This window comes from Castor canadensis, chromosome 5 (assembly GCF_047511655.1).
Source record: "Castor canadensis chromosome 5, mCasCan1.hap1v2, whole genome shotgun sequence".
Taxonomy (NCBI): domain Eukaryota; kingdom Metazoa; phylum Chordata; class Mammalia; order Rodentia; family Castoridae; genus Castor; species Castor canadensis.
This window is the reverse complement of record NC_133390.1, coordinates 50,908,507-50,936,152: the sequence shown is the minus strand read 5'-3', so window position 1 is coordinate 50,936,152 and position 27,646 is coordinate 50,908,507. Positions and strand designations below refer to the sequence as shown.

General features: G+C 37.2%; 2 protein-coding genes across 9 annotated transcripts in view; one reads left to right on the top strand and one right to left on the bottom strand.

The window, feature by feature from the left end:
* Window positions 1-307: 307 nt before the first annotated feature.
* Trmt10c (tRNA methyltransferase 10C, mitochondrial RNase P subunit) lies at window positions 308-17,265 on the bottom strand. 2 transcript variants are annotated; one of them, XM_020175475.2, is made up of 3 exons: window positions 16,931-17,265; window positions 4,469-4,635; window positions 308-1,853 (listed from the first exon to the last, which is right to left on the bottom strand). In XM_020175475.2, the coding sequence occupies exon 3, from the start codon at window positions 1,823-1,825 to the stop codon at window positions 569-571; it is 1,257 nt and encodes a 418-aa protein (XP_020031064.1). In that variant the 5' UTR covers window positions 1,826-1,853; window positions 4,469-4,635; window positions 16,931-17,265; the 3' UTR covers window positions 308-568. The 2 variants fall into 2 exon arrangements, with proteins under 2 accessions (XP_020031064.1, XP_020031063.1); XM_020175474.2 differs by lacking the exons at window positions 4,469-4,635; window positions 16,931-17,265 and adding an exon at window positions 4,669-4,840 and having other exon boundaries at window positions 309-1,853.
* Window positions 16,720-27,646, top strand: part of Senp7 (SUMO specific peptidase 7) — a 118,446-nt gene continuing 107,519 nt past the window's right edge. For 6 of the 7 annotated variants that reach the window (XM_074073023.1, XM_074073021.1, XM_074073018.1 and 3 more), the window contains exons 1-2: window positions 16,721-16,890; window positions 24,798-24,850. In XM_074073023.1, coding sequence (XP_073929124.1) covers window positions 16,851-16,890; window positions 24,798-24,850 — 93 coding nt within the window. In that variant the 5' untranslated portion in view covers window positions 16,721-16,850. Of the gene's footprint in view, window positions 16,891-24,797; window positions 24,851-27,646 lie in introns of all 7 variants that reach the window. The other variant, XM_074073019.1, reaches the window with a different exon arrangement.

The window sequence follows — 27,646 nt, the reverse complement described above, 5'->3', positions numbered from 1 at the left end:
CTGAGTGCTAGAATGAATTGTTTAATTTAAAAACTGAGACTCTATAATCAGACAGATCTTAACAATTCTCATCCTATACTCAAAGGTTGAATTATTTGAATAAATTGTTATTTGTAAAAAGGTGTTAAGCAATATACCTTAGTGTCTATGGATGTAGACATTGTACCATGTTGAATTTAATAAGTGAACCACCACCCGAAGTTTAGAAACCTTTTCTAAACCATTTTTTTCCCTCATGAAAAGAGTAGTTGCTGATATGGATAAAAGAGCATTTAAGGAGGATAATGGAAACTGAGACTCAAAGAATCCATAAAAAAACCACAGTAATGGCCTGTTTTATTGGGTTCACTTAAAGATTACTTTATTCTACAAACATGAACAACTTTGGTTATTATCTTTTTACAATAAACAAAATATATTCCCAAAATTCTGCAGATATTTAAGGAACTGGGAAAAGACAATTCTGCAGTTAATTTGTTAAGACTACCTTTAAAAGAGAAAATGAATTCCATTGAGGAAGGAATACTTAATAGAACTGTATTTCCCACCTATTTATTTTTGTAAGCTATCAAATTTTCTCATTCAAGCCACATTTTCTATGTGCATTCACTTTTGGAAATGAATTAAAACTTTTTGTCTTTTTCAGTCTGTTGACAAGCTCTTGGGAATGTTGAGAAATCTCCAGATAACCAGTATGTTTTCTCCTGGGAACAAACTTCAGAGCCTCTTCCCAATTACCAGTGTTTTTTAGACATAACAAAATACGCATCATTTGATCTAAAGTAAGATTTTTGGTACCAATCTCCCATTGTAAATATTTATCTAATGGAAGGCATTCTGTTGCCAGATTTAGCCGTTTTGCCTTGGCTAGGGATGTGCCTGGCTGCATATTTTTATCAACAAATGATCCAATTACATAAATTTTATCATGTTTGAAAGTAGTCATAACATTGGGAGAATCTGCAGTTAAATATATAATACTGTCTTTTGGAAATAAGTCTACATGAGACTTTTCTGTTGCTGTTAAAAGCAATTTGTCCCATTTTTCTCCATAACGTTTAACTAACTCCCTATGATAAGCACTATCTACTTTAAGATTGCAAAAATGAATGTGGAAAGGATCAACATTTCTTCTGTTCCATCCTTCACTTTCTAAAAGTTGGGAAACAGTATTCTGCATTTCTTTTGAGTTCATATAATTATCATAAGCCATGTCAAAAACCAAAGGTTGTCCAAACTGCATAGCCTGGGCACCCTTCCAGCCCATTGCAATGTTCATATTCCTGTCCCAAAGTCGAAGAAATAGAAAGTTTCGCTGTTCATCTTCCTCAGTGGTTTCTAGCAGTTTGGCTTTTTTTGCTTCTTCCTTTGCTACTGCTTTCATTTCCTTTTTTCTTTGCTTAGCCTTTTTCAGTTTTTCCTTAACATACAAAAATTTTAAATATTTCTTTTTTGATGATTTAGAAGAACATTCCATAATGGTTTTCAGCTCTTCTTCAGTGATATGTTCTGGTACTTCTTTACCAAGCAATCTCCACATCTCAATTAATTCTCTGGTGGCAGCAACAGCATCTTCATCCTTGTTGTTTGAAACAGTTGAAACACCTTCTTCTTGCATACTAGATTTCATTGTAGTCTTCCACCTATCCAATTCTAGCTGTTCAGGAGGGGGTGTGTTCTCTTTATTAGGATACGACACAGTAGGTATTTTGGAGGCCATGTATCTCTGCAGAATTGTTGAATATACATTCCTTCTCCTCCTATGAAGAGTGAATGGCACCAAAATCCTTCCAAAAGTTCTTAAGCAAGTGACACTAACACTCATTTTGGAGAATAAAAACGTGAGGAATCTCCTATAAAAGAAGATAAATGAAATTAAGTTAGAGGTTTTTTTAAAACTTCCAAACTAACTATGCAAATACAAGTTTGATACCACAATGCAATTCATTTCTAAAACATAAAGTGAAATCTTTGTACAACTTAAGTGCTACACCATTAATTTTTCCTAAACTTCTATGGCCTGGAGCTTGTAATCACTTACTGGGCAAAATTTAAAACATATTTGGGTTCTTATTTTTTGAGACAGCATCTTTCTATGCTGTCTAGGTTGGTCTTGAACTCGTAAGCATAAATGACCCTCCTGTGTCAGCCTCCAAAGTAGCTGGGATTACAGGCCTGCCCAAACACACTCTGTTCTAAATTCTTACTGTAGACATGAATTATATTATTTCTTTAGTCAATAGGATAACTTAAAGATCCATTAATATATAGGGGCTCAGAGAATCAATGTACTGGATAACAAAGTTACATAACACTGACACAGAGAGTTCATGATGCTATGGTTTCCTCCAGGTACATAATCAAACTCAAGATCCTTCACAAAAGCAATGCGTGAACACAAAAAGCAGAAAAGTTGCAGAGATGGTAACTAGTAAGAAGCATTTAAGAGCTGCTGTACCAAATGCCCCTGTGTTTTCAAAACAGAAATATACAGAAATCTATTGATTAAAAACAACAACAAACTCTTCTTCAGTTCAGGCTTTACAGAAAATGTTATCAAACAAAATGTCCCAAACTGGGACAAATAAATATAAAACACCACAATTTTATCCTGAAGAACTAAATGTTCCTCAAGATGATGAAGCTTAAAGATATGAAACTACGGTAAAACTGAAGTGAAAAAAATTCAAGTATTTACAAAATGCAATTAAAATACCTGAAAAGAAAAATTTCCCCTTCCCTGGGCTTCATTGAATGGCTCTGCATTTTCCTAGATCTCCTGCCTCTCTGACCTGTGCACTGATGCCCAGGTGCCCCTCCCTTTCCTTAAAGGTAAATGTGATTTCTGTGTCCTGTCCTTATACCTTAAAAAAACAAACAAACAAACCAAAAAAAAACCCACCTCATTTCCCCTATGGGATTTGATTTACATTTGTGGTTTCAATCACCATGCATCAAAAAGATATCTCAAGGCAACAAACTGAAATAATCTCTCCTTCCCTTCCCAATCTGATTTGTCTTGTGTTTTATTTCAGTGAGGGATACTGCTACAAAACCAGCTGCTGGAACTAGAAAATGGAAGTTATCTCACTACTGTCTTATCACTCCATTTGTTGTATGCATTTTACTTTCCATACTTTTTAAAGTATTTACTACTGTTCAATTCATTTTCTTAACTGCATTTCCTAGTGTTCAGACTTGTTTCCCTCTATCTCTAAGCCACTGGAAATCTGGTTAATGGCATTTACGATGTTCCTCATTCCGTGTGTGTGTGTGTGTGTGTGTGTGTGTGTGTACTTCTGGTGGGACTGGGATTTGAACTTGGCTTCACGCTTACAAAGCAGGCACTCTAGCTGGGCACTGGTGACTCATGCCTGTAATCCTAGCTACTCAGGAGACAGAGATCAGGAGGATCTCAGCTGGAAGCCCGCCCCCGTCAAATAGTTTGCAAGACTGCAAGACCCTATCTCAAAAATACCCAACACACACACACACACACACACACACACACACACACAAATCAGGCACTCTACCATTTGAGCCACAACTTCAGTCCATTTTGCTCTGGTTATTTTTTGAACTATTTACTTATGCTGGCCTTGAACAGGATCTCCAGATCTCAGCCTCCCAAGTAGCTAGGATCAGAGGCATGAGCCACTGACACATGGCTCCAATGTATATTTTTAAGCCTATTGCAACCAGGTTAAAGTCCAAACTTATATTCTTTGTCTCTTACTTTTTGTTTTTGAGACAGGATCTCACTATGTAGTCCAGGCTGGTCTGAATCTTGCTGTGTAGGCTCTTGCCTCAGCACCCCAAGTGCTGGAATTTACAGGTGTGTGCCACCAGAGCCAGCTTTTCATCTCTTACTTTAAACCAGTTATTCCTATTAGTCCTCAAAGCACATTGTGCCTATGGTAGTACTTGTAATATGGTATTCTAATTGTCTAGTTACCTATTTGCCCCCAAAGATGTTAAGGGCCATCTATTCCATTAGGACAAAGGCTGTGTCTATTTTGTTAACACTGAGCTCAATGCTTGGTAGTATTTGTCTCACAATAATCAAATATTTTCCGAATAAAAAGCCTGGGTCAAGGCTTCTCACATTTTAAAAATGTTCATTCCATTTAAAGAAAAAAAAAAAAAAAGCGGTAAGAGCGCCTGCCTTGCAAGCGTGAGGCCCTGGGTTCAAACCCCAGTGCTGCCCCCCCACCAAAAAACCAACCGATTTACTTTGGATTCCCCGAAATGCTTAACCCATGGTCCTTAAATCTGATAAACACTGACTGCAGAAACAAAAGATATTTGCGTTTGTAGCCAGTAAAGGGTTTTAGAATACCACAGAAATTAAAAGTTAATTGAAAAAAAAATCAAGGATGTCATTTGGAGTCTTTGAGCTCCTTTCTGTTCAACTGGTGGCAGTTTACGGATTCGCAGAAGACAGTTCACAGAACTATCAGTACTTTACCTTCTGCTTTTACAGAGGTATATTTAGTTGTTTTGGGGGGGAGGGAAGAGACTTCATTTTGGGAAACACTCCTCTTGTTTCAGATGTGGGCTTCCTCTGTTCAGCAGGCCTTCTAGGCGCACATGCTCCTCTACGTGCATCTCGGAAGGTCATTCTCACCCCAAACCCTGGAAGAAAGAAGAAACGCGCGCGATACCAACTTGTAGAGATGGTGGCTCCCACGGCGCAGAGCGCAGGCACTCCACAGACTGAGGGCTTCGTGGTGAAAAGCCGTCCCAAACCGCGCGACTGCTTCTCAGCAGCTCACTACTCCATACAGAACGGGTCACCAAGTCAAGGCAGCATCCGGTTACTGCACTCCCGGAAATCCCGCCCTCTTCTTTCCGGCGCTGCCCACTGACCTCACCATAGGCGGAGAAGAATTCCGGGCAAAAAGCCGTGCGGTGGTTGGATAACTGACTGTGGGCAGTGGGTTATGAAATCGATGCTTTCAACTGACATGGAGGTTGTAATAAGTTTTGGTTGTTTTCTTTCATCCCATTTATCCTTAAAATTCAAATCTTCTCTTAACCTAGTCTTTTTCCATGTTGTCTATGTAAGCATGTGCTCACTAAAATAAAATATTATCATGAGTCCCAACTAGGCTTTGATCTCCTTGACGCTAGGCATTTAACTCTTAAGCTTATTGACCGGTTTATCATCAAACTAGTAAGATGTTTGAAATATGGTTGGCCATAGTAAATCTCTCTCCTTCCCCGTAGCTCGTTTGGTAAACTTAATGTGAAAGTTAAGTTGAGGTACATCTGTTAATTGACAGCCTTGGGGCAAAATCCAGCCTGCACATGTTTTATATAGGTTACAGTGTTCTCAGGTATTTTGGTTTTGTTTGTCATTTTAAAAACACACGGCCATTCCTTGTGAGAGATCAGTCTTTTCAAGAAATGGTGATGGGACAACCAGATGTCCACATGAAAAGATTGAATTTGGACCCTTACCATATATGAAAGTTAACTAAAAAATAGATCAAAGTTCTAAATGTAAGAGCAAAAATATAAAACAGAAGAAAACCTAGGGAGAAAAGTTTTATGTTATCAGATTTGGCAGATACGATGATTAGTAGTAATAGTTAACCTCATTGGATTGAAAAATACCTAGGAGACACACTTCTGGGTATGTTTCTGATGTCATTTTCAGAAAATATTAGATTACAAGGGCTCTGACCTAATGAATGGATTACTTTCTTGATGGATTTATAGTATGATGGCACTGTTGGGAAGTGATGGAAAGTAGAAAGTGGGGCCCAGTTGGAAGAAGAAGGTCAGTTGATGTAACAGGTAGGTACTTAAAAGCTGTTTTTTCTTTCCTTTTTTTTGTTTTAATAATATTGCCTTTATTTGACTAAATGACAATAGCCAAAATAATTCTGAATAACAGCAGACAGATAAATGATATACTGAACCTTGATTGAGTGAAATTTCTGTGATGGGAACACTGGTGATAGGCAGACATTTAGGGTGAGGCTAGAAGTTCTTTTTAAAATCTGTTTTAGCTGAAAAACACCAACTTCTTACTTGGGCCTTCAAATTAACTGAAAGCAGAATAAAAGGTAGGCATCTCAGCCTCCATTTTGTATCTGTATCCTTTGCTCTGAGCCATTCTCTCCTGAAGTTCCTTTGCAGTCCTCTTGGAAATCAGATAAGTATCTTCAGAGCCTCTGAAGGAAAGCAATGATTTATTGTAGCAAGGCCCTGCCTAGCCAATCCTGAAACAGTGAGCTACTGGACCACCTGTAGCCACCACGTATGACCACCTAAACACACCTGTGACTCAGACTTCTTGATATTTATGCATACTTGTCCCCCAATCTCCCAATTCTTCCTCCTCTATTTATACTTAAAATATATAAGGAAGATGGATTGAAATACTATCTTGCCTCTTCTTATGGTATGCCTGTGTCACATCAACTAAATTTCCTTTCTCTGACTGAAACCAGAGTTTTGAACCCCGGGCCCAAACTCCTGAGCTTCCACATGTCAGGTTCAGTTACTAGCCCCTGTATGCCACATAAAGAAGCATGGTGAAAAGCAGAGAAAGGAAATTTATTACACAGCCCAGAACATGCTGTGGGAAGAGGCAAAGTAAGCACTCAGCCCCTTTTCAGTCATCTTTAGGGTACAGGCATAAACTTTAGCTTCATATGGACAAAGAATTAAGGGCAAGGGATGAAAGGTATGCATAATTAAACAGTCCTAGTCACAGCTGTGTTCCAGTGGTCAAGTGAGACCTAGTTGACCATTATCTCAGTCCTTGTTCTTCTAGGGTTCCAGAGAAGTTATCACTGCCATCACTTGAGGGGAGCAATCTGGTTTGCAAGAGATGTTTGCTCCTACTCCAGGAAGTAGTCTCATCATTATAGGTAATTGTCCTTATTTGGAGGGGTGGTCTGTCCTGCAAGGCTCTGCTGTTCATTCCTTAGTCCCTTGTCATAAAGATGTTATTGATCATTCCTGTCCTTCCTTGATTCCAAGGTGGATGCAGGGCAGAATGACTCAGAGCAAAGGACAGTAGGTGCAAAATGGAGACAGAGATGTCAAGCTTTTCATCAGTATTTTCCAGCAAAAGCAGTTTAAGTAACTCTTACATGACTTCCACCATTACTTGTCTCTTTATTTGGCATACTGAGGTGATGATTTGTTAGTGCACTCTCCCTTATGAAAAAGAAGCTTCTTGGTTTTTCATCAAGTATGAAATATACTTGATGAACATCCCCTTTAGAGGGATATATACTTTCTGAAATTTGCATATTTTCTATCAAAGCTTTTAAATGTATTGCTTAAGCAAATGTCTAAGGGCCTGCTAGAGTTTTCTGTTTCTCTCAAAGACATTTTTATAATGAAGATAAAAGACCTTTGTGTTTCAATTCAGCTTTTTCACTGAAGTCATATTTAAGTTCTTCCTGTAAGTTAGATTGTTCAACAAATTTCTGGAAACTCAGTTCCTGAGATATTGGTAGCCACTGGAAACATTAAGAGTAATACTATATTAATGATAGAAAAAATTTAAAAAATTTTAGCTAGCCAAATTCTTCCTGTGGTAGCTCAAGCTAAATTAAGTGCTTAAAAAAGACATTAACTTTTTTTTTGGTGGTTGTACTGGGGCTTGAACTCTGGCCCTGAAGCTTGCTAGGCAAGCACTCTACCACTTGAGCCACTCTACCAATCCAAGACGTTGCCTTTTTAGCCTTTGGTAAATAGTTTAGCTCAAAATAACTGTGAATGATGCAAAGTAGTGACAGAATAAATAGTTGAAGGGACAATGGCCAGCATATATAAATATAGAGCATTGACTCACAACCTGCTGCCCAGGAAGTCAACCTCGTAAATAAGCCAGACTTGCAGGAAGCCATGTTTTTATCTCTAGTGACAATCCAGGAAGATAAAAATTCCTGTCACAGTTGGCCCACATGTGGCCAGGATTTGAGTGATAACTGACAGTTGTGCTGACTTTTGTCTCTGGTTCCAATTTAGAACTAATCAGAGAAAGCCAAATATGTACTCCAGGCCAATCACATAGGATACTTCACTTCTAGTTAACTCACCTACAGTTTCCTCTGGCCAATAGCCTCTACTTAGGGTACATATAAAGTGTTCTCTATTTTCCACCATGAGGCTTTCCCCCTCCTCCACCTGCCATTGAATCTCTGCCAAATCTTAGCACAGACATTGAAACTGGCAATCCATAACCCACTTCCAATAAGTAGTGCTCAAAATGATTTTCGGTGCAAATCAAAGTATAAAGCAAGGTTAAAATGATGGTTGCTTGATTTCTCACTTTCTAAATCATATTTTTTTGACTCTTGCACCCAACTTGTGCTGAAGGTTATCTGTGCCAGGTGCTGATGGTTCACGCCTGTAATCCTAGCTACTCAGGAGGCAGTGATCGGGAGGATCATGGTTCGAAGCCAGCCCCAGCAAATAGTTTGAGACACCCTATCTAGAAAAAACCCATCACAATAAAGGGATGGTGGAGTGGCTCAAGTTGTAGGCCCCGAGTTCAAACCCTAGTACCATAAACACACACATACACACAAAGGTTATTAGTTGTCCACAGCATTTATGTAGATTGCTTGGTTACTATATTCCAACCTGTAATTCTGTCATGATATATCTACTTTATCTCAAATAGCCATCTCAAACTTGCTTAAAACACCCCTTCTTTCTACTTTCTCTCTCCAGTTCTCCTTATTGAAGCAAATGGCAATTCTATTCTTGCAGGTGTCCATGCTGCATACTTCTGTCTTTTTTTCTCATCCCCTATTCAATCTATTAGTAAGTTTATAGGTTCTGCTATCTGAAATATGTGATGTCAGGTGATGTTTCATCCTTCCTTTCCTATTTCTTTTATTTCACTAAAATAAATCTTTGCTAAACTTCTAAAAAAAATTTCTGTCTTTGGAATAACAGCCGAATACCTTACCATAAGGCCCCAAGTCATTACCTAAATCCTTAGCATGTAGGGCCCACTAGGTCCCACATGGCCCTTAGCTCTCCAGTATCATTTCCTTTCCTCTACCACTTGCTTACTCACCTATCTCCATGATCTATTTCTTAGTTTTTTTCTCAGGTGTCATTTTCCACCCTTCACTTGCTTAGTTCACTCTAGCCACACCTGGTAAAACAAACCTGTTTCAGGCCATTTACCTTCCCTGTGCCCAAAGCCTGGAATACTCTTCCCCTAGATACCTTCAGAGTTTTATTTTCTTCAAGTTTATGACCATCTGAATCAGGTCAGAGTGATTTTCTCTGAGTGTTCTATCTGAAAGGGCATCCTTTATCTATTTCTCCTTCCCTTTTTTGTTTCAGCACTAATTACCAACTGACATATTTGTGGAGTGTCTACTTCCTTCCATTAGGATGTAAGTTCAATCAGAGCAGGAATAGGGATTTTTTTTTTCAGTAGTGGAATTTGTACTCAGGGCCTATACCTTGAGTCACCCCACCAGCCCTTTTTTGTGATGGGTTTTTTTCAAGATAAGGTCTCTTGAACTATTTGCCTGGGCTGGCTTTGAGCCACAATCCTCCCGATCTCTGCCTCTTGAGTAGCTATGATTACAGGCATGAGTCATCTGCACCTGGCAAAGGGATAGTTTTGTTCAGTACAGAATCTCTAGTTTTTAATAGACCCTGGCGTATAGTAAGCATGTAAATACAATTAGAATTGCATGACTTTTGCCAAGGGCATAAGAAAATAAAGAGCACTTTAAAAGTCCACTAGTTATATACATAAGACAAAGATGCACATGAAGCTTTTGAAAAATAACACAGGTTTATTTTATACTTGTAAAATTAATAAATCTCAGTTTTATGGCTAGTCTTAGATAATATCTTACACATCATGAAAGTTGTCAGAATCAAAATGGAATCACTTTTGTTAAACCCTAACAAAAACAAGAAACCTAGGAGCTGATGATGAAGATCTCATGCACATATGCCTATAACAAGAATTAACACAAAAGACTATCATCACCATAACCTTGTACAAAGGCCTCTACAACCTTACCTTACTGGTCCTCTCAGCCATAAGGCCTGGCTCTGGGTCTGAGAAAACAACATTTTATATATATATATATATAAATGGAAAATTGAATTTATTTACAGCTTTGATCAAAATTGGGGAGACAGAGATTCTCAATTGGTCTCCGCCTTGACCATAGTAGTGTTACAATTTACAGAAAACATGAAACAAAAGTTAGAAAATATGCCTGAGTAGATTTAGTTGTGGGTCCATGTTACAGGAAACTGAGGGCAAGTCTTTCTCTTGGTGCCAGGGACATGGTACTTGGAGTTGGCCATTTTCACTCTCAGCAAACTCCAAGTACCATGGAGGGGGAGGGGGAGGAGGAGAGGGAGGTGAGGAGAATATTGCCTGGTTTAGTTGAAAGAAAAAGTGTTAACTTTGAGATTTCCAGCATGGAGAGGTATGCGTATTTATAAATCAGTCCTGTCCTTCCTGGATTTTAAGGTAACTGCAGGTGAGAATGGTTCAAAGCACAGATATAAAGTAGAGGCTGAGATGCCCTACTTTCATCCTGCCTTTGGTTAACTCATGGGCTTAAGTAAGAGGTCAGTGTTTCTCAGCAAAAGCAACTTTTAAGCACTTATTATAGTATTTCCTGTAGAGATCCTAATTCCCAGAGCTCTGTTACACTTACATAGAACATCTGTCCAACAACTGCCTGTCCAGCTTTGGATCGATGCCACCCTTGTCCCTTGCAACCAAGGATTACTACTTCAAAATAAGTCATGTATTCCTCCTCATTTTGCCTTTAGAAGCTTCCTCCTATATGTGATTCCCATTGTAATAATAAATTTATTGTTGAAGAATTTGTTTGTTTTGTGGGTTTGCCAATACCTCTCTGTATTTTTGCTGTTTTTGCAAATCAAGATTATCCATTCCAGGGCTGGAGGTATAACTCAGTTGAAGAGCACCTGCTAAGCATGGTTCAGATCCAGATCCATTGTGCTCAAATAAATCAATAGTTCACTAAAATAAAGAAAATCAAAAGTTTTTTATCTTTTGTTTTCTAAATAATAGGTTGGAATAAGATAGTGGAGGGGAGAAAATTTTTTCCTTAACCCTCATAAGTTCTTAGTTGGTACGGAGGGAACCCTGAAACAATAGATTAATAAAATAAAAACAAGTTCATTAATGCATCAGCACATATCATGTGGGAGAAAAACTCAATGAAGAGTAACTCAAAACTTTGGCTAATGTAGCATCTTCCACAAACAAGAATACATTTGTGAAGAAATGGAAGGACAAAGAAAAGAGTTTTAGGTATCCAAAAGCAGGAAATCTTGAGAATGTAAACATACGGGAAGAAACTAATGCAGTAAGGTTTGTTTGCAGATTCCTCTGGCACTATCTCTGGATGGTGTAAATCTAGAGTTGTCTTCAGTAAAGAGACAGTTTACATCCTGCCTTGCAGCAGAAAAGAGGGAGAGAGAGCTTTCCCTCCCCATCCCTACCCTATTACCCTCTTTGCTGCTTCTTGTCTTCAGCTCAAAATATAATTTTTATGTTAAAGAGGCATATTTTAGAGTGATGTATTCTGGTTTCCTTCGATAATTTACTATGAAGAGTAAGACTGTCAGCAGAAAGGGACCTTACTGATATTTTTATTCAATATATTTATCTTATAGAGAAGTTGAGGTTTTCAAAGGTAAAATGCCATGCCCCAAGTAACTCAAATAGCTCTATAAGCCTGGTAGTGTTTCCACAAGTGATTTTAAAGTGCATTGTAGGGGTGGGGAGTAGTTTAGTGGTAGAGCTCTTGCCTAAAATGCATTGTATTTGGCTTTTTATTTCACTTATCTGCCAAAAATTTAGTGAGGACATTTAGTTTCCAGTATCAAGTGGTCTAGTCATTTTATGCAAGTGAAGTCTTTTTTTTTTTTTTTTAAGGGAGAATAGTATAACATACAGGAGTTCCTAAGTCTTCGTGGGGAATTAGTCCCTGAACCCCTTGTGGATACCAAAATCCACAGATGTCAATTCCCTTATATAAAATGGTTAAAATGGTGTGTTATTTGCACATAACTTATACACATTCTCCCCTATATTTTAAATTATCTGTAGATTACTTACCAGCTAATAAAATGTAAAATGTTATGTAAGTAGTTGTTGTAGTATATTGTTTAGGAAATAACAAAAAAATGCTTGTGCATGTTCAGCATTTCTGATGCAGCATTTAGTAAATTTTGTGTGTCATTTTCCTATTACTGTATTTATTACATATCTAAAGTATCCACAATGAACAGGCAAAAATTAATAATTTTGATCCACCGCTGCTTATATCTTTGGATGCAGGACCTATGGATATGGAGGGCTGATTGTATTCATCAGTGTGAATTTGAAATTAAGTCTTTCTGGTATCCAGGGTTAGGTAGGTGGTGACATACCTGTTATGTTTTCCTCTTCTAGGAATGGGTATTACATTTTTAAAATTTAGAAAAAAGTGGTAAAAATGTAACAAAATGTTTCCATTTTATTTGGCAGTGTTGAGATTGAATTCAGGGCCTTGAGCTTGCTAGGCAAGTGGTCTACCACTTGAGCCACACCCTTACCTCTTTTTTGCATTAGTTATTTTTTAGATAGCTTCTTATGCTTTTTGCTTGGAACTGGCTTTGACCATAATCCTTTCATTCTCTACGTCCCAAGCATCTTAGATTACAGGTGTGCAGCACCATGTCTGGCAAAGTTTCTATTTTAATCATTTTTAAGTGTGCAGTTCAGTGGCATTAAGTATATTCACATTATTGTGAACAACTGCTGCCATCCATCCACAGAACTTTTCTCATTCCACAAAACTGTATCTCTATATCCATTAATCAATAACTTCCCATTTCCTCTTCAACCTAGGCTCTGGCAACTAGCAACCTACTTTCTGTTTCTATGAATTTGAGTAGCCTAGGTTATGTGTGATTAGATTTAAGTGCAGGATGGGGAGGCAATAGAATCACAGATAAAAATAATTTTGCTTTGATACAAAGTCTTGCTAGGCCTCAAACTAGCTATGTAGTCTTGAACTAGCTTTGAATTTGTAATCCTCCTGCTTCAGATTCCCAAGTGTTGGAATTACTGGCATGAGCCATGGTACACAGTAATACAATTTTTAAAAATTCATTTATTTTGTGGTACTGGGGATTAAACCCAGGGTCAATATTAGGCAAACACTTAGCCATTGAGCTACATCCCCAGATAGATAAATATATATATAATATATTTTTTTTAAGCACAGTCTGACTTGCTATGTAGCCTAGGTTGGCCTGGAACTCAAGATCCTCCTGCCTCAGCCTCCCAAGTGCTGGGATTATAGATATGTGCCACCACATCTGGAGTGTGCAAAAAATTAGTGTATTTTTTAAGCCTGTTTTGTAAGAAGAGCATATTTTGATTTTTTAAAAATTATTTTAGAAGCTTTTTGATTTTTAAAGAAACACTTTTATTTCCTAGGATCATAAAATGGTTTTATTTAACAATGTTTTACATTCTTCACAGATTAGTAAGCTTTTTATGAAAAATAATTTTAATGTCTGAGAAGTTAGCAATTAATCCCCTGGTTACACAGTAGTATCATATTAAAGTAATTATAATACTCTGGTATATTTACGAAAAAGACACCTTTATATATCCCAGGCTATTATAAAGCACAGAAAGGATGTATCAGTCAGAAAATTAAAATCAAAAGAGTTTTCCAAACAGTCCCTGATCAATGATGATTAGACTTAAAATTTTTTGACTCTATAATGGCATAAAAGCAACATGCATTCAGTAGAAATTGCATTTGAAATTTCAAATTTTGATTTTTTTCCTGGTCTAGTAATCTGCAGTCAGACCCTGTTTTTAGATGCAACAGTGGCAAACCACAGCTCCCCAGCCAGCCGTGCAATCCCAAGGGGAACAACCAAGATTCTATGGCAAACTGTGTTGCTTAGCTATGTTTAGGAGGTTAGATGTATGAAATCTGTTTTCTACTTATGAAAGTTTCAACTTACAGTGGGTTTAGCAGGATGCAACCCCATGGTAAAGTGAGGAGCATCTGTCTTTATTTTCATATTTAGTAAAGCAAAATAAAAATCCTCTACAAAATATATTTAAGTAAAAGAACTCTGGGTATGAAACTAGCAATATTTTTTAAGCACAGAATACAGTTATGTTTTAGAAAAATAACTCTGCCTGTACTATAATTCCATTTAATAAACTGTAAAAAATGGAAAATAATAGTGCTTGTAAGTTTTTATGTTTAGAAGTTTCAAAATAGAGCAAATAGAATACTGTTCTTTCCCATTATTTATCTCTCCCCCAGGAAAGACTTAAACTATTTAAGGCAGGGTGTCATGGTGCCCATACCTGTAATCCCAGCACTCAGGAGGCTGAGGTAGGAGGACTGTGAGTTTGATGCCAGCTTGGGCTACATAACAAGACCCAGTCTCAAAAGCTAACCCCCCCCCCCAACAACAATGAAAAAGGAGCTATATTCAATCCACTTGATATAAAGACATAGAAAAAAATCAGGTGTCATCAACTGTCAGGTTTCACAAACTTAGTAGGCAACAGAATCCTGACAAAGTTTAAAAAATAATTTAGAGAATTTTATGAAGAGAAACAGTCTTCTAACCACATAGACTGGTTTTGTTAGTTAGCCAAAAGTACGTTCAAATGCTCTATATCCCTGTCTCCAAAACTAACCACTTTTCTGATGTTTACAGTAATTATTTTGTTATTTCTTTGTAGTTTTATCTCCCAAGTGTGCAGCCCTAGGACCTTTAGTATCTATACTTTTAAAATATTTTAATTTGGTATATCTTCCTGGACAACTTTAAATTTAATTTTTAAAAACATTTAAAAACAGATTATTAGGTCCCATTTCAAGGAGATTCTGACTTAAAAGGTCTGAGGTGGGTCAGTTTTTTTTTAAAAAGATGTCTCTAGGTAATTCTGACAGTTAGGTTTTGAATTTACTAACTTTGTCCAATCTCAGATCCTATTATTTCTTGGTTTGGAGTGTTCAGAGGTGTGTTTGTGCATACCAAAAACTAAAGGATAAAGGTGAGTTTTTACCTACTGCCTCAATTTTACTAAACAGCAACATAAAATGTAATTTTCAACTGAAATCAGTCAAATTAAATCTTATGTAGAACTGCTTAGTATTTTAAGATAGAAAGAAATTAGTGGTTTATTCACAGGATAACTAGACAGAATTCTTCAGGATAGAACTTCTTTTTCTCTATTTTAAAGATAAGAATCAATTACTAAAGGAAACTTAGGTGAAGAGCAACATTGCAAGTGCTCCAAATATCTTTCTGTAAATCTAGATTTTTTTCCTGGAGACAACTGATAAGGAATTTTAGGTTGTTCATCTCAATTTTCTTGTTGTTTTGGGTGGGCCTGGAGTTTGAACTCAAGGCTTCTGTCTTGCAAAGCAGGAGTTCTACCGCTTGAGCCACACCTCTAGGCCATTTTACTCTGCTTATTTTGGAAATAGGAGTCTCATAAACTATTTGCGTAGGCTGACTTCAAACTGTGATCCTGGCCTCCCAAGTAGTTAGGATTAGACTCCAGCCACCTGCGCCTGGCTCATTTCAATTTTTAAAGTAGTTTAGGCAGTCAAATTGTTTCTGATGCCCATCCAAGCCTACACATTAAATTGTATTTAATTCACCTGTGGCAAGAAAGGGTCTTTCGCAGATTTAATTGAACTTTCTTCAAAGAAATTAAGTGGTTGATCAATTTCACACTGCCAATATGACTTCAAAATATTAAAACTATTCTTTTTGCTTAAAACAAAAACACTAAATGTCTAACTCAAAAGGTTTAGAGGGGTGGGGGATGGGAGAGTGTTGGGTAGAGGGATGGGTGTTGAACTTCAGCACTCTAGGGTCTCTTCTGGCTTGGAACATTCCAGAATCTTTTTGCTAGATTAGCCAGCACTGTGCTCAAGTTTGTTAAGCTTATTGTGATCATATCGTCATCAAATCTGGCTCATTGTTTAAAATTACTCAAATATGTACACCGTGGCTAATAAAATGGGACTTCAAAAGCTAAAGACCCCTTTCAAAGGATTTCAACATTACAAGGCTAAACAGTACTAGAGGTGGAGCCCATTAAGGATGGCAATAAATATTAGTAGCAACAATGCCAGATCATAATGACCCACTTATCTTAGTATTTTGTTTAAAGAAAGTTGAAATCTAGCTTTCTTTCAGGTTTTTTTTTTTTTAAAGATGCGTTTGAATTATGGTAAAAGATCCTCTTTATTACATTGTATCTACTGACCTAACCTGTTTATTTCCCCTCCACATGCCCATGAGTAGCTATGCTATTAGTTTATCATCTTAGCCCCTTCTTATTTCTAAGTTTGAGTAAACTTCCTAAAGACAAAAATATACAACCGAAGCTGGAAAGAAAAGACACACTGTAAAACAGTAAGGTTACAGTCACGTACTTTCTGGGGCCACTTCTGGTGATCCAATAAACTAGGAATTCTCAATGCTTCCCCCTTCACTTTTTATCAACCTAACATCCCAAAATCAACAAAGCCAGTGGGAGCCCCAGGCTAAAAGGTGACTATCCCTTAAGGACGGAAACCATACATTAGATGCCAGTTGCGGCAGCCTGTTGAGAAAACAGGTCCCAGGAAGCTACTTCCGGGAGGAGGTGGGAGGGGCTGCCCACTTCCGGTCGGAGAGCCTACCGAGGCTCTTGCGCAAGCGCGGCTCGCACTTTCCTGGCTTTCTTTTTCCCCTCCCCCTCCCTCCCGCAAGCCTGAGGGGTCTTGAGGTGACAGCGCCTGCAAGCGCGACTCCAGAAGCAGGACAAGATGGACAAGAGGAGGCTCGGGCGACGGCGATTTTCATCCGGTGAGGAGGACGGAGGAGGGCCAGGCTTATCGTCCCCTACCTGCGAGGCGCGGGTGGCGTTGGGGACTGTGCTGCGGCAGGCACACAGCTGCGAGGGCGAGGGCGAGGCGGGGGCGGGGAGCCGAGCGAGGGGAGCGCGCGGCGGGGGCGCGCACAATGGACGGCTCCCGTGCGCTCCTGCCCCTGAGTCCCAGCCCCAGCCCCAGCTGTCATCCAGGGCTCCACCGCCGGGAACGCTCTCCTTAGGTCCCGTCCGTCCACGGATCTTCCCGGTTGGCTCCGAGCCCTTCTGCCACGCCTTCCTCGTAATTCCAGCAGCGTTCATTTCAGCTCCAGCTTCTCCACACCTGACCCCAATCTCCTGTCCTTTCATTGCAGACTTTGCCTGCCTTCCCCACTCTCCCCACACTGGTAGGGGCGGCTGCACGGAAGGAAAGGCGGGGCTTGCTAATTGCTGCTGAGTTCCTCATATAAATACCTTATTGTGTCTCCTTCCTCCGAAAGGCTCCCCTAATTGCCTTTTTCTTTTCCAGCCTTCTGTATCTTCCAAAAGTGATTCGAAAGTCAAACAAAGGATTTGAAGCCATGCTTTTGTTGTGCTTTTATAGTCAGCACGTTTTTGTTTTTGAAATTGCTTTAAGGTTGAAATGACCATCTTGAGTTTTGTATACTACGTCTTGGTAACACCCAAGTGCTCATAAGACACGGGGTAGAGTTCGTCCCAGTCAAGTTTTTGTCAAACATGTCATCCATTAAATGTACCCCAGGTCCTTGTGTTAAGTCCTGTGGACCTAGGAGAGGAGAAGTGCGCCGTTTTAGTATATGATCTAACATCTGATGAATCAGTTATTTCACTTTCATTAAAAAACTTCTTATTGTACCATTTAGTTTTGTATAGTATTAACAACTTCAGAACTATTTAGGAATGTCCTGTGGCAGTTCATCTCAAAAATTTTTTTGTCCTTAACTGCAAAGGAGAGTGGCAAAGGTGGATCTCTTGAGTCATAGTCTGAAGCAGTTGAAACTCTGAGATCTCATGCAATCATTGGTGACAATTTTGTATATTTTAAAGTTTATTATATATGCTTTGCCTTTGTAACTATATGCATGTATGATATAAAGGTATGTTTGCATTGTATGTATATACCTCCAATAGGTCAGCTTTTGTTTTAATCCCCCCCTCGAGTAAAATTGACAAATTAGAAAAATGCAGAGTTGTCATTTGTGTTTTTAAACACAGAACTGTAGGCATAATCATACCTCAGTTTAAGATGCACAACCTCTTACTAAATGATTTCATCTTGGCTTTTCTACATTTTGGAGGGAGGTATGGGGACTGTTAGATTGTCTACATTTTGGAGGGAGGTGTGGGGACTATTAGTTGCCCTTCAGCAAATACTATCCCCATTACCTAATTACACTTAGATTTATTATCATTAATTTGATGCAAGTATTGAGGGGAAGAGAATTTTGAGATTAGAGCTGCTAATATTTAAGGCATTGATATTTGTTATATCACTGGAGTTTTTTTTTCCCCTAGTGACTTTCTTTTTGGAGCTGTCTTTTTTAAAAAAGTAATGTATAAAAAGCATTCCCAGATCTAGTGTTTGTTAGCTGTGCTCTATTATGGCTCTAGTTTTACGATGTGAACATTGATTTTTTTTTAAGAATGTTGCTGCTTTTCTTAATATTGTATATTTAATTTTCCCATATCAATTCTCAGAAATTCTTTGTGCTCAGTTGGTTGAAAGAAATTGTGTAGGTTCTGTGTAGTGGTTATATGCACACAATTGCTATTTCATTAGGAGTTGTTGCTAACTGGAACCCAAAGGAGGTGACATTTATAAAAATGTCACTTATAAAAATTTATAAATCACAAAGAGAGGAATTTGATTATTTCAACTGAAAGACGAAGTAGAAGGTGGCAGTAAGGAACATAAAGTGTATAGTCTTAGCTGTGAGACTGCACCGGGCTTCCCTGAACTTTCTCCTAGATAAGGATAACTTCATTGTTCAGTGTGTATTGCTTAGAACTCTTTCAGTTGCAAGCAGCAAAAACCAAATTCCAGCTGCCTTAAGCTAAATACAAAACAAGAATTTGTAACTCGCATAACTGCTAATTATAAGCAGTAAATTAGATGGGGAGACAGGTAAAGTGACTGTCTCCAGAAATAGGTGCTAAACATGCAGTGCTTCTCAAAACTTGTTGATTTGGAAACCCTTTCTTCTCCAGCTCCATCTTGAGTGGCTAGTGTCTCACGATAACATACCATTGTAACGTCTTTCAGTAAGTCCAGGTGATGTGTTCCTTGCATTGGAACTGTAATGAACCATAATTAAGGTTCATTCTGAAAGCTACAATCAATCATGATAAAGTTGCATTATTTGCAGAGAAGTTACTTGAAGTGAAACCATTGGAGTGAATGGAATTGCCCACAGAAATAATATAGAGGGAGAAAAATCAAATATAGTTAATTTCCAAGTAGAAAGGAATAGACATTGGTAAGCAGTTAGGTAGGCTGATTAGGAAATGTGATAGGTTTAGAAAGAAAAGGAGTAGAGTAGAAAACAACTATTAGCATTTTGGAGAGTTAAAGTATGAGGGTGCTGGATTTGGCAATAAGAAAGTCACTTTTAGCAGTGTCAACAGTAGTTTTAGTAGAGCAGTAGACAAAAGCCAGATTTCAAGAAGCTAACGAAAGAATTAAGTGATGGTAAGGCAATCGGCAGCTAACATAAGCTGAGAAATTGAGATAGGTAGGGAAGATTTCTAGAACAAGCTTGAGTAGGAAATTAGGTGGAAAGGATTTTTTTTTTAAAGAATATGAGATCAAAAACATGAAGTCCTGAGTTCCATTCCCAGTACTTCCCCAAATAAATAAGAATTAAATTAGTTTGGTTGGGAAATTAATGGGAAAGGGGATAATGGAGAGGAAAAGTCTAAAGACATATTAGGTAGGAGAAAATTGATGGGGTGAAGTACAGGAAGGAATGGGGGGGATAGAGTCAAAAGTATAGTTTGGTGAGGCATGGGGACAGGAGCAGGAATGGATAAAGATACAAATGTTGAGATTATAAGGATTTTGCAGTCATATATGTGAAATAGCCAAGGTAATGTTTTTTCATTTTTATTAGCATATATTCATTGTACAGGGGGGATTCATTGTGACAGTTCCCAATAGCCTTACATTGTACAATGGTAAGATTGCTCCTACCATCTCCCCCTACAATTACCTCCCTGCTCCACTTAAAGCAATGCTAAGAGGTTTCATTGTTCTATTTCATATGTGTATATGAAGCCCATCAACCATATTCCCTTATCTTTATCTCCCTCATTTCCCCTCCCCTTTCCACAATTCCCTCCCCCCCCCACTGAACCTATTTTACAGTTCTTTCATTTTTGGCAAGATAATGTTTCGAGTAAGAACTTTTAAATAGTTTTGGAGGCTCAAAATATTATAGGAGGTCAATTAGGGACGAATAAAAGAACTGCAAAGTAAAAAAGTGTGTTTGTAGTAGTTGCATTTGTTACAGCTGTGTGATTTCATTAGTACTAAGCAATATAAAAAATTTTGGGGAAAATGAGTTTAGTTTTACTTAGGGTAAGAGGGTATGACAAGATATGGGGGCAAATAATGGGTTTAGTGGGAATGAGGCAGTCAAAGGCCAAAGGACAGTATGTTGTAGAATGAGAAAGTCACATTTGAGAACTTCAGGGATGAAATGGTTTTCCTTAAATCCATTCATGAACACTGAAATGAGAATGTGTAAAAGTTTCTTAGAGTAAACAGAAATGACTCTATTGTTTTAAGTGAGTTGATTCAGCAAAATTTTAGTGTTTCAGAATTACAGATTCTGGTAGTTTTTCATGGCAGGAAAACTATGCACCTGGTACTGAAATGTTCTGCCACCTATTTCTGCCTGTTTAAAACTTACTAGTTCTTCAAAGCCCTGTTCCACTGTACCTTTCCTAGAACTATCTGAGTAACTCAAATTAAAAAAAAAAATCTGTATCTATTTCTAAGCTTGCATGGGTCTTTGTGCTTCTTAGAGGAAATTTATTTGATTGCATAATATTTTAGCATGATAAATTGTTTAAGCTGTGCTTTTAAACTATTAATTCTTAGTTAGAGTCTGTCTTACTCATATCTCTGTAGCATCCAGAATACCTAGAGTGTACTGGTTTAAGAGTCCCACCTCTGGAATCAGACCAGGTTGACCTAAATTCTTTAATCGGTAAAACTGATCTCATGAGGATTTTCTTGGGCTGTATTGGGGTTTAAACTCAAGGTCTCATGTTTACTAGTCAGGTGCTCTACCACTTGAGCCACTCTGCCAGCCATTTTTTTGTGTTGGGTATTTTTGAGACAGGGTCTTGAGAACTACTTGCCCTAGCTGAGCTTGAACCTCCTGGTACCTATAATTACAGGCATTAGCCACAGGAGCCTGGCTCATAAGACTTTTGTGAGGATTAAATAAAATAATTTGTGTAAAACACTTATCATATTGACTGGCAATAGTAACTACTATTATCTCAAATAAATGTTTATGGAATAAACAAGTAATGGGTTATTGAACAGTCTACTTGGGAAAAGTCAGACTAAAACTATTTAGAATGAGAATAACTACACTTTTGTATATGCTAATACTATTATACTGTGGTTTCTTAGGGGTATTTTAATAAAAAGTTGTAATAATAATTACCATTTGTTTTGTACTAACTATATATATGTTAGAATGATAAATACTGTAATGTAGACTATCTCACTTTTTTGTCTGTGTGTTATTGAGGATCTTACTTAGGGTCTCACTTATGCTAGGCAAGCTTTCTACTAAACTACATCCCCAGCTCTAGATTATATCACTTTAATCTTAACAATTAAAAATGTAGATATTGTCCCTTGTTTTATAGAGGAGAAGCTAAGGTTCAGAAAAGTCATAACTAGTAAGCGAAGATACAAATTTAGGTTGTTCACTTTAAGCTCTGTACTCTTGAGCACTGTGCTATACCAGACAGTCTCAAATAAAGGTACATCAAATGCTTATTAAAGCAGGACACTGGTGGGCTCATGCCTATAATCTTAGTTACTCAGGAGGCAGAGATCAGGAGGATTGCAGTTTAAAGCCAGCCTGGGCAAATAGTTTGTGAGACCCTGTCTGGAAAAAAATCCATCACAAAAAAAGTGCTGGTGGAGTGGCTTAAGGTATAAGGCCATGAGTTCAAGCTCCACTACTGCAAAAATTAAAAAAAAACACTCCAAAAATAACCTGATGTAAAATAGAATACTTAGTTATAAAAATCTGTAGGATTGTTGGCAAGTCATAATAATATTAATTAAAGGAAATAGGAAAATGTGCTGCAAAACAGAATAGAAGCACTTGTAACTCAACTAGACAGTTTGGAAATATTAATCTGTAAATTGCAATTTAAGTACTTGGTCCTGTTTTTTAAAATGATACAACTTTGCTAGATTTAAAATGGATTAGAATGTGAATTTTTGTAAGGTAAAGATTTTCTTACCATTTATTTTTTTAAATTACTATTTTTGGGGCTGGTGGAGTAACTCAAATGGTAGAGCGCCTGCCTAGCAAGCATGAGGTCCTGAGTTCAACCTCTGGTACTGCAAAAAATTATTTTTATGGTGCCGGGGATTGAACTGAGGGCTTTAAGAATGCTAAGTAAATATTTACCAGTGAGCTATGCCCCCATCCCCAAAATTATTTATTTTGATAGTCTAAGGAATACTACTTTGTTGAAATTGTTTAGTAATTTGATTATTTATTGTGTTATCAAAAGCTTAAGTGTAGTGGTTAAAATAATATTTTTGTGTAAGTGCTTGCTCAGGAAATGCATATGGTGAAACTAATCCGGTGTATTGTGATCTTAACTCAGAGGAAAGTCTTTCAGCTATAAAGAATTCTGGATAAACTGTGGCCCATTGGTTACATTAGTTACAACTTTTTTTGGTGGCCTGAGATTTGAACTCAGAACTTCATGCTTGCCTAGTTACAATTTTTTAAAAGTTATTTTTAAGATGGGGTATTATATACATTATAGTACATATATCTTTAATATGTAGTTCAATATACTTTTTATACTTGTATACATATACCTCTGTAACTATCACTTGCATTTCCAACAGTCTCAGAAGCCTGAACTTAACATCCCTTTCCAATCAATATTCCTTCTCTTCCCATATACCTCCACTATTCTAACTAGTATCATTGTTTTGTTTTAACTGTTCTTAAATTTACACATAAATTGAATCACACACTCTTATGCATCTGGTTTTCCTTGAATATAGTATTTGTAAGATGCATCCATGTTGTGCTTAGCAGTAATTTATTGCCATGTAGCTTTCTTTTGCATAAATAAGTTTACACATGCCCCTGTTGATGGATATTTGGGTTATTAAGAACAAAAATAACTTGAATATTCTTATTTATCTAGAAGTATAATTGTTGGCTACAGAGTAGGCAGGTATACATCTGGTAGACACTGGCAATGTGAATGTACTCATTAACAATCTTACAAGCAGAATTTTAAGTTCTCACCAATACTTAATACTGTTAGTCTTTTTAATTTTACCCATTCCAAGGGCTATATAGTGGTATTCTTTTGTGATTTTAATTTGCATTTCCATAATGATAATGAAATTGAGCACCTCTTCATATGTTTATTGGCCATTTGGATATTATTTTCTGTGAAGTGACTGTTGAAGGTTTTTGTGCAATTGGAAGATTGGGTTGTCTTGCATTCATTTCAGAGGAGTTATTTTGTTTTATTTTTTGAGCTGGAGATCAACCCAGAGCCTTGAGGTTGCTAAGTATGTGCTGTACCAATGAGCTGCATCACTTGTTCAGGGAGTTCTTTATATTCTGGTTATGAGTCCTTTGAAAAAATATAAATTATCTTTCAGTCTGAAGCTTGCTCTTCACTCACTTAGTAATAAGTTTTGATGCCCGGTGTATAGAAATTCTTAATTTTGATGAATTCCAGTTTATTAATCTTATGGTTAATAATACTTGTATCCTGTTTGAGAACTCTGCCTATCCAAAGGTCATGGAGATACTCTAGTTTTTATTTTAAAAACCTTGTTTTTTCTTTGATATTTAAAAGCATGATCTTTTCAAATTAATTTTTGTATATAGTATGAGATGGGGGTTAAGTTTGTCCTCCCCAGTTGGTTATCAGTTGCTTCATGATTTATTGAAAAATGTATACTTTTCCCACTGAATTGCATTGATGTGTTTATTATAAATAGATGACCATTTATATGGATATCTACCACTTATTTTATTAAGATATATGTGATATAACTCAGTAGATTATAATCCTAAGGAAGCTTGAACTGTGTTTAATTTTCCCACTACATTATACTCGTTGCCTAGCACATTGATAGGCACATGATAGACATTTAATAAACACTTGCTGATTGAATGAAAGAATCGTAAAAGAAAAATCCATAGGAAGTCTGAGAAGTGTTGGTGAGTAAACGGTTAAAGTGTTCCCAGTTGCGTAGCATGTTTAGATACCAGTGGAACTGAAAATGTTTTTGTAGAACACTGCCAACTTCTAGATATCACCACCCCAGCTCTCTGTAAGAATTTGCCTAATCATATCATTCTACCACTGGGTGTAAGGTCTCTTGCCAGGGAATTTCTGTTTGGTTCTTAGAGCCAACTTTACTTCTTTCTGGTATTTTCTTCATACATATATTGCTAACTGGAGGCATTTTGTGACAATCTTCTGTTTTTCTGACATGAAACTTTTTTATATTTATGCTTAGTCAATTGTAAGTGTAGTAAGCAGTTAATTTAAAACAATCATGCATATAAAAGTATCTCATTAAATTATCTTATTTAGATGTTAAATGATAATTTTCCCATGTCTTTGGTTTTTGTAGAGATTGTCACAGAAGGAAAACGGAAAAAGTCCTCATCAGCTGATTTACATGAGGTATGCATGAGTTTTGCTTTTAACCTATTCATTGTCTTTGGAGTTACTGATATTGAAAGTATTTTGCCATTTTTATTTATAATATGATTTTAAAGAAAATACTGTAAAAATTTCTCTTTCCTTTTCTTTCTTTCTTTTTTTTTTTTTTGGCTGCACTGAGGTTTGAACCAGAGCCTTGTGCTTGTAAGGCAGGCATACTACCACCTGAGCCATGCCCCCAGCTCATTGCTGTAAAAATTTAATCAATGTTTTGGGGGAAAATTATGTACTCTAATTAACTGAGGGTTAACTAGGGTACCGTTTCTGAGACTAACCTTTTTAATATCATTAAAAGATGATGAGGATACTTTCTATTTCTCATTTCAGATTTTATATAAAACATAACTTACTGTTTATTTGAAGAAACATGCCTCATGTTCATTCACTAATACTGTAGATGTAGAAGAATTGTATTCATGGCATGTGTTGAAAATTATTACTTAAAATGTGTGCTTTTCAACCTCTCTTTCTGTTCACTTATTCTGTATAAGCCAAGACTAGCAAACAAGTAAAATGAAATTTCTACCTGCGTAGCAAGTGTTTAACAAAAAAAATCATTCTTTTTTTTTTTTTTTTTTTTTTAGGGAGGTCTTCTTTTTCTCCAGTGGTAATACCTGATTTACAATATATTAATTTGCTAAATACTTTTCTCTGAAGCATTTATGCACAGAGATCTTTAATTTGGAACATTTTTATCTTACACAGTTGTAGCATTTAACAGAGGGAAGAAATTGTAAAGGAGAGTGGTGAAAGAGAAGCAATAATACCTTAGAAAATCACATAGAGAACATGGCTTTAGATACTCTTTTTCTTCATTGGCTTGCTTAACATTTGTAGGATGTGATTTGTCCATTTAAAATTTTGGATTTAGCTTAAGTGGGGTGAATGAGGGAGGTAAAAAAGAAAATTTCACATTGCTAGGCCAAATATGTCATTCTCAAGGTTCCAGGTCATTTTTTGTTGCTATACCATAACACTGGAGGTGGTAGTTTGAAAAGAAAGAAGTGAATTTTGGCTCATGGTTCTGGAGAAAGGGAAGTCACTGGTATCCTAATGAGCTTCTGTGAGGGCCTTATATAGCTTCAGCTCATGGCAGAAAGTGAAAGAGCAGGTGGACTGAAGAAAGGTACCTATAGGAGAAGAGCTGAGGGGACGTGCCACTATTCATTTATAACAACCTGTTCTCTCTTGGGAACTAATGTGAGGCTCAAGAGAACTAACCAGTCTCTTGATAAAGATACTAATCCATTTGTAAGGGTGGAGCTCCCCTAATCCCAGTTGCCTCTTAAAGGCCCTTCTTCCCAACATTTTTATATTGGCAAAGTTCAACATGAGTTTTGATGGGGATAAACCACATCCAAACGATGGCACCCAGTTTTAAATACTCCTGTATTGACTACTACTTTTAATATCTGCAGTGAAATAAAGTACTCTGCTTTAGGCTATGTATGTTCATGCAATTCATCTGAAATTCTACCATTAAAAATTCATAGTATTAAAGCCATATGCAATGGTGTATAGTTATTGTCCCAGCTTATTGGGCAGAATTAAATGAATCCAGAAGTTGGAGGTCAGCCTAGGTAACATAGGGAAATCCCGTCTCTTAGAAAAGAAAGAAATAATCATAATATTGAGTGAATACATTTCTGTCTTTCAACTTTCCCTTCCAGTCCTTTGCCTTCCCTTCCCTTCTCTTTTCTTCCCTCCCCTTTGTTTTGGTGGTGCTGGATATCAAACCCAGAGTCTCCCATATGCTAAGCAAGTACTGTACTACAAAGCTACACCTCCCAGCCCATACATTTCTTTGTGCTTTTCAGATGTATTACAGTATTTTTTAACTTTTTATTTTCAAGTAGCTTTAGACTTGAAGAAAACTTAGAGAAATAGTACAAAATTTCTGTGTACTGTTCATTCAGTTTCTCCTTATGTTAATACCTTACATAATGTTAGTATGATTATCAAAAATAAGAAATCAATCTGAGCTTGGTGGTTCAGACCTGTAACCCCAGCATTTGAGAGTCAGTGGCGGAAGGCTCTCAAGTTTGAGGCTAGCTTGAGCTATATAGCAGTACTAGGCCAGCCTGGGCTACATAGCAAGACCCTGCCTCAAAAACAACAACAACAAAAAAGAAATCAGTAATGGTCTAATACTTTGAACTGTAGATATTACTCATATTTCTTCAATTTGTCCTTCTGTTCCAGGGTCTAACCCAAGATACCCCATTGCATTTACTTGTTATGTCTCCTCAATTTCTTTTAGTCTGTCATAGTTGTTCATTGTTTTTTCTTTTATAATCATGACACTTTAGAAGAGTACTGGATTTTTGAAGATTGCAGCTTTTTTTTGGTGGTACTGAGGTTTCATCTTAGGGCCCGTGCATTTGCTAGACAGGCACTCTACCACTTGAGTAACTCCACCAATCCAGGAGTGCAGTATTTTGTAGAATATCCCTCAATTTGGGATTTGCAGATTATGGCTATTTTGGGAAAGAATACTTCAGAAGTGATGTGCATATTGTGTACTCATATTAGGGAGTACACAATATATATGTACTCATATTAGGGAGTACACAATATAATAGGTCTTGTTACTGCTGATACCAGTCTCAATTGTTTGGTTAAGATGGTTTCTGCCTGGTTACTCCACTGTAAAATTACTCCTTTTCCCTTTATAAAGAGTAGGATTTTTGGAGGAGTTTGTTTGAATCTATCCAATATACTACTCTTGCACTTTTGCCCACAATTTTGGCATCTGTT

Coding starts and splice junctions, on each gene's coding strand:
- Trmt10c (XM_020175475.2), bottom strand. CDS start 1,825: ATGAGTGTTAGTGTCACTTGCTTAAGAACTTTTGGAAGGATTTTGGTG.